Here is a 6,571-nt window from a genome sequence, read left to right on the forward strand (position 1 = left end):
TGTCATTTTGGCTAAACAGAGAAGCATCTTCAGCAGCAGACAGACAGTTCCCCTACTCCAAGGAGCACTACACAAGGTCATCCCTACCTCCAGCCATTTGACTTAATGAGTCACCGGCCAACAACTGTCTGAATGGATCTGAAACGCTTAGGCACTTTTCATTGGACATTCACAGAACATTCATTCATTCACAGTACAGCCTACTGTGTCATACTATTCTGAGCCAATACTAGGGAATTCCGTGTGATACTTTCTCTGGCATTCTTTACACTGTTATTGTGTATTGTCTTTTATTATTTATTGTTACTGTGTATTCATGTCTCAATGTCTTTTTACTGTCTAAATGTGTGTGTAGTGTTACTGTAAACCTGCAATTTTCTTCTGGAATACTAAAGTATCCATCCATCCATCATTCATCCATCCTCACCTGCATGGTTGCTCTCAGACCCACCGTCTGGCTGATCAGGATTTATTCCAGCCAAACTACATTTATCAAGCCGATTAAGCGCGACTGACCGTCTGACTGAATTATGACCATGAGGTCCCCAGATGTCAGGCCCCCTGCCTCGGTTCCCCATTCAGATGGTGACATAGTGCCGTGTGTGACTATGAGTCATGAAATCCCGTAAGCAGTCAGTGACACCCTGAATGAAGTCAGCCGACGTGTGTGACAGTCAGGAGGCTGGCGGAGTGAAAACCCAGCTAGAAGTCGACCCCAAAGTGCTGCTGGAAGCGGCCAGCTTCCATCTACCCACCCACAGTAGGGCTGCTGTTAGCTGGTTAACCCTAATTAGTATGAGATTAATACCCTGTGAAGGGGATTAACAGTCCTTCCCTCCAGGGGTAAACAGTCCGCCTAAAGTCACGGCAATTAAGAGTCACACCTGCATCAAAAATAACCAGTGATATTTTTATTTACATTATTAGTTTCTGTCTTTAATGATAATACAAAAGGTAATGATAATTGTGTTATTCTAAGTGATTGCTTTGTTGGGGCAGCATGGTGGAGCAGTGGTTAGCACTGTAGCTTCCCACACTGGGTACTGGGGTTTTTGTCTCCACCATGGCTCCACATGTGTGGAGTTTGCATGTTCTCCATGTGTCATCGTGGGGTTTCCTCAGGTTTCCCCCCAAGGTCCAACAATATGCTGAGGTTAATCAGAGTTGCCAGATTGCCCATAGGTGTGAATGGTGTGTGAATGCGCCCTGTGAAGGGTTGGTGCCCCATCCTGGGTTGTTCCCTGCCTTGTGCCCATAAACTCTGAATCCTTGCAGCCCTTATGGGAATATTTAAGATATTACCCGAAACAATAACGAACCTTCCTCTGCAGGCCGTTTATATCGCTTCATATAGCAGATAGGTGAGGTGACACTGATTTTGTCACTGGTCAACAAAATCCCTTAAATACGGAGCAATTAAATCGCTGCTTTAAATCCTACCCGTAAGGCTGTAGAATTAGCAGAGAGGAATAACAGTAATTTAACTAGTAATTTAACTGCCCATAAAATTACTTTATAGACCGGTGAAAACTAACTGCAATACACGTAGGACTAGCTGCATTAGAAAGTAAAGGTGAAATTTTAAAGGCTTAATAAAATTCAGGGATGTTTTTCCAACGCGATCCAGTGCTGAATGAGCGCCTGGAAAAAGGAGGATAGGCCTACTGAACTAGGCCTATTGTATTTATACATTGTAATTACGGAAATCACGTAAAAAAAATCACGGAACTAAATTTATTTTTACTCGCAAGACAATTTAAAATTAATAGTTAAATGCCTGTCAATTGTATCTTAAATAGCGTCAGCTGTTTGTAAGTTCGAACATGCTCGTTAATCAATACACTAGGAATGTAAACTTCAATTGCATCTTCAGATAAAAGTATATTGCTTCGCCCCCGGACCTTTTCCTAAACATCTGACTAATAGTAATATTCGATTAAGACAGAAAAACACAGACCTACAGCAGCGATGCCATCATTACGTTATTTTCGATATATTCTATCAGTCACATAGTAAACTTAGCCAATTTCGGGAAAAAATATTTTATTTACATTATAAACGTTTCCATCAAACGTCATACCCGTATGTTTTTGACACCAAAGTTTAAAATTGTACCCGTACGTATGAAAAAAGGGCAATGATGTCTAATCCGAAAGCTCATGGCAGTTTAAAGAGCTTTTTCCACATTTACAGAGGTAGGGATGCAGTGCAATTAAAATGCACCTGATTGCTTTTATTTACAAACATGTAAACACTCGTTCTCGTCACGTACAGAAAATGATGGGCCTATTTATATTTTAATAAATCATACAACAACCAATAATGTTTAATTCTGGCCCATACAAACATTGTTTTCCGCGTTCTTTTAAAAATATCCTATTAAAAGAATCTTTTTCGAAGAGCCTCCAGCATTTTTCATTTGAAATCTCTGTATTGTAATCCACAGCACGGGCTTAAAAGGACTTTGCTCTTGGAATAATTTATAAATCCACGTTAGCGGGTCGCGCCGCGTTGTCCTCGCGGCGTGATGGAGTGCTCAGTTAAAGTTGCAAAGTTCCCAGCAGGAGTTTACTGGCCCACAGTGACTTGCTGTATATTCCCAATTGGTGGCAAAGAGTTCATGCCCGGCGGTGGATACAGGGAACCGTGGATATCCGACGGACTCAGCGAGCCGGGCACTGCCAGCGGGCTGACGGAACCGGGGTCGCTGTGCACCGAGCCGCCGCTCCCATCGCACTGGCCCATTTTCTTTTTGATCAGTTTCCTCTCTTTCGCTCTGCGGTTTTGAAACCAGATTTTCACCTGTTGGAGAAACAGAAGAATCGGATATAAGCATCTTAAATAATGCACCCTCCGTTCATGGCACGGCTGCTCCCGGGCTCGCATCGCCCTGTTTACCTGCCGCTCCGAAAGGCCCAGGTTGACAGCCAGCTCAGACTTCCTCCTGATCGTGATGTATCGATTGTAATGAAACTCCTTCTCCAGCTCTAGCCGCTGATGATCCGTGTAAACGACTCTGTATTTTTCCTTCGTCCTCGTTTTGCCTATAAAGAATATAACGATCATACGATTAACGGGTAGGTATTGAGAGTAAACAAGAAGCCACTTTAATTGCGAATAAATTAATCTTGACTTTGCAACAGTGAGAATATTATTGAGTCATACTACTCATCCACGCATCCGTCCATTTTCCATGACTGCTTGTCCTATATTATTTAATAAACGTTTATGCTTTTTTATATAAACTACTTTAAATGTAAATTATTTTTACGTTTTCATTTGGAGCTGATGACTTATAAGTGTAAAAATACAGACAAATAAAAATGGATCTTGATTATTGTACGTGATGTACAATAGTGTGTGTGGACATTGAGTCATGTTAAATTTAATTCCTAATGCTCTAATAAAGGTTAAAAAGACAGTAGGCATAATGCATGCCAAATCATCATCATAATATCGTTGATATACTACACCAAATGATTTAATTAAATCATTAGACCTTAGTAAATGATAGCTTTAGGCCTATTTTAAAATCCAGATTTATGTGGCTGGGAGTTGCGAGCTTCTCGCTTTGTTGCTGCGTATGCAAATCGCGCTTCAGATGGTCTTTGATGTGACTTTTGAACAAACTGCAGAACAAAGGGCCTCGGAAAAATGAGCCAAACCCCATTGAAGTGTTAAGCGGCAACACGCGTCTCACAAAGGGCTCACAAGGCGATACTATCGCAGAAATTTCTCTGGTCCGCATCAGGTCCGACTTGTTTGATTTACAAACCGTAAAGAAGGTCGGTGCCCTTTCATCTCACAGAAATAATAAAATCTTGATTTGCAGTGCTAAATAAAAAAAATCGTATTTAATTTTGTTTAGGGCTAATAAGGAAGATTACACATAAATGTGCTATTAATTTTGAGTTAGTATGAATGCCATTGGCGAAATTCTATTTCACTAAAGATTCGGTCTTGAAATAGCACGAACAACAAATAAATAATAGTTCGCAAGCAGTGCATTTTAGTAGATCGTGAGATATGAAGTGGGTCTTTTTTTTGGTAATGACTTGTCGTTTGAGTGAACAGAACCTTTGGCAGTACGAAAGGGACGAGGTCTTTATTTGCTGTGAAAATCATCGCCCTTTCCGGGCAATATAACCTTTGAATAATGGAGACCGAGGAAGAAACTTTGGTGCATATCAAAGTAAAACCAAGGGTTAAAAGGGGCCGCCGCCTGAACATGACAGATAACACCGAAACCCTGAGACAATGTCGCCCAGGAAAATGGACCTCACATTAAGTTTACGAGAGTAGAGACATTAGCATTACAAGCGTGTCTGGCGTTCTATGCACAAAACACCTACCCGTGCAGATCTACCATAGCATCCATAAAATCAATCCATATCACATTTTCACTGGCATCTTATAACCCCCCGATTAACCGTCTGATAACCATCATATCATGTTTTAATACCGAAATATCACGTACAATTATTTTTCATTGCAGTTTTGTTTCCCAGTTTCATTATTTCATAATTAGGCCTAGACTTTGTTGCCCATATAAAATTTCTGCCTATTGAATATTTTAAGAATTACTCATCAACGTAGTAATGTCTGCATTATTATTACAATAAAATAGTCCTATTTGATTAACTTAATATATCTATTTATTTATTGGCCTATTCCATATACTTTCGGAGTACAATATTTAAAAATGAAATATATTTATTTTATGCATGCATTTATTGAACAGACAAGCACTGTACTGTTTGTTGATGGACTAGATTTGCTTATTTGACATGCAAAATTTTACATTTTAATTTAAATTACATTTAACAGGTACTTTTAAAACACACAAGCAAATCCAGCCTAGAATTTTCCTTATAGGCCTACATTATTTCACTTATTATTTAAGGGGGCCTAAAATACGTGAAATTCAAATTTACTGTACGTGTTATGTGATTGATGGTATTATATGGCATACAAGCTATATTCCTATGTAGCACATAGGCATACTATACAGCTGCATATAGTCCAAAGTAATTGTCTTATTTACATTTTGAAAGTTTTAACGCGACACTCCGATTCAGGACGATTGAAGTAGATTCAGAAAACATTATGGAAAAGAACAGCTCTGTTTTTCCTACTTACCGGTAGAAGACGATTGGACAGTTTTGTTCATCCACTGATATGAACTGCGTCTCTCTCTTTCTGGGGACATTTGCGCAACATTAATATTCTCTGGTGGCTGCTGCAAAACTGATGATCCGGCCGGGTGCATTGAGTTATAGTCGGGGGAGCAGTACGGGACCTGGCCGGGTGATGAGGTGTTCATGGATGTAGGTACGTTATTAGGGGGTCCCAGGCCGTAGGCGCCCCAGTCCTCCCTTGGTGCGCCGTAATGAGAGCCCCAGGCCCCTGAGGGCTGCGTGTGGTTCTCCATGTTGGGTACATGGTGGTACCCCGTGAAGTCGGAGTACTGCGCGCTGGGCGCAAAGTTCTGCGGAGGAAGATTAATGGAACGCCTCATAGGTCCTTGGTGGTACATGTTGCTCTCTTTATCCACAAGGTAACCCACGTACATGATTCACAAACACAACAGCTAAATATTTTTATGGGGACATAATAGCTACTCAAAAGCCAAAGGTCTTACTGCTCCCTCAGCACCTTCTGCTAAATGCCTGTAGAGTAGTCCAGTGCGGCTCTGCAGATTGATAGCGCTGCGACGTACTTCCAGATGCGTCTCAGTCGCACATGATTAAGGTCTGTTGACAAGGTGCTGCTGGCAAAGGTATAGCAAGGCCCGCCTGACGTCAGAACGGGCCTGAAACCCATGACATTTGCATTCAAATGACGAATCGACAACCCCGCCAAAATGCACCTCCTATATTCCCCCCAGTGCCCCTGTTTTACGCACCACAAACCTCTAACCAGCCTGCGTGGTCCAGTATTTGAAAGACGCTGTAGTCGCAATTCCAATACTTTATGCCCTAATTTAATTCAATCGATTCCACGAGTGCTCACGCTGATTTCATACATCGCTCATATATATATATATATATATATATATATATATATATATATATATATATATATATATATATATATATATGAAATGTATATCTCATTCATTAAAATTCGGTGTATTCATTTTGTAATATTATTGGGTTTTTAATTTGACAGTATTTATTGAAATAAACTTGTCTTTATCATGCTATCCTTTAATAAACCTGTATTAAAACTTAATCTTAAACGCATCAGTTTCACGTCACAGGGAGAGTATCAGTTATACACGGTGCTTTCTGTAACTGTTCCCTCGTCATATTTTGCAAGAATTTCGTGGCATTCGCTTGCGACCTGCTTGCATGGGAAAGCGACGCATCCACACTCTCCGGGCTCTTGAAGGCCTCCGAGTATTTGTTGAACACGCACTCCTGCAAAGGAGGTGAAAAGTGACGCTACTCGATGCAGTTACGGCGGACTTCTCACTTTCCGCCTCCTTCTCACCTGACCACTTTGAGGTCGCACTTCCACAGCTAATTCCGCTTGTAGGGATCCTGGAATATTACTTGAAATGCACCAC

At 40.9% G+C, this 6,571-nt stretch overlaps 1 protein-coding gene across 1 annotated transcript; it reads right to left on the reverse strand.

Moving 5' to 3' along the window:
- Positions 1-2,094: 2,094 nt before the first annotated feature.
- Positions 2,095-5,765, reverse strand: cdx4 (caudal type homeobox 4). Its single transcript, XM_023795024.2, has 3 exons — positions 5,140-5,765; positions 2,899-3,044; positions 2,095-2,802 (listed from the first exon to the last, which is right to left on the reverse strand). Exons 1-3 carry the CDS (start codon positions 5,570-5,572, stop codon positions 2,569-2,571), a joined length of 813 nt encoding a protein of 270 aa, XP_023650792.1. The 5' UTR covers positions 5,573-5,765; the 3' UTR covers positions 2,095-2,568.
- Positions 5,766-6,571: the final 806 nt, after the last annotated feature.

Source organism: Paramormyrops kingsleyae, chromosome 10, assembly GCF_048594095.1.
Source record: "Paramormyrops kingsleyae isolate MSU_618 chromosome 10, PKINGS_0.4, whole genome shotgun sequence".
In the NCBI taxonomy this organism is placed as follows: domain Eukaryota; kingdom Metazoa; phylum Chordata; class Actinopteri; order Osteoglossiformes; family Mormyridae; genus Paramormyrops; species Paramormyrops kingsleyae.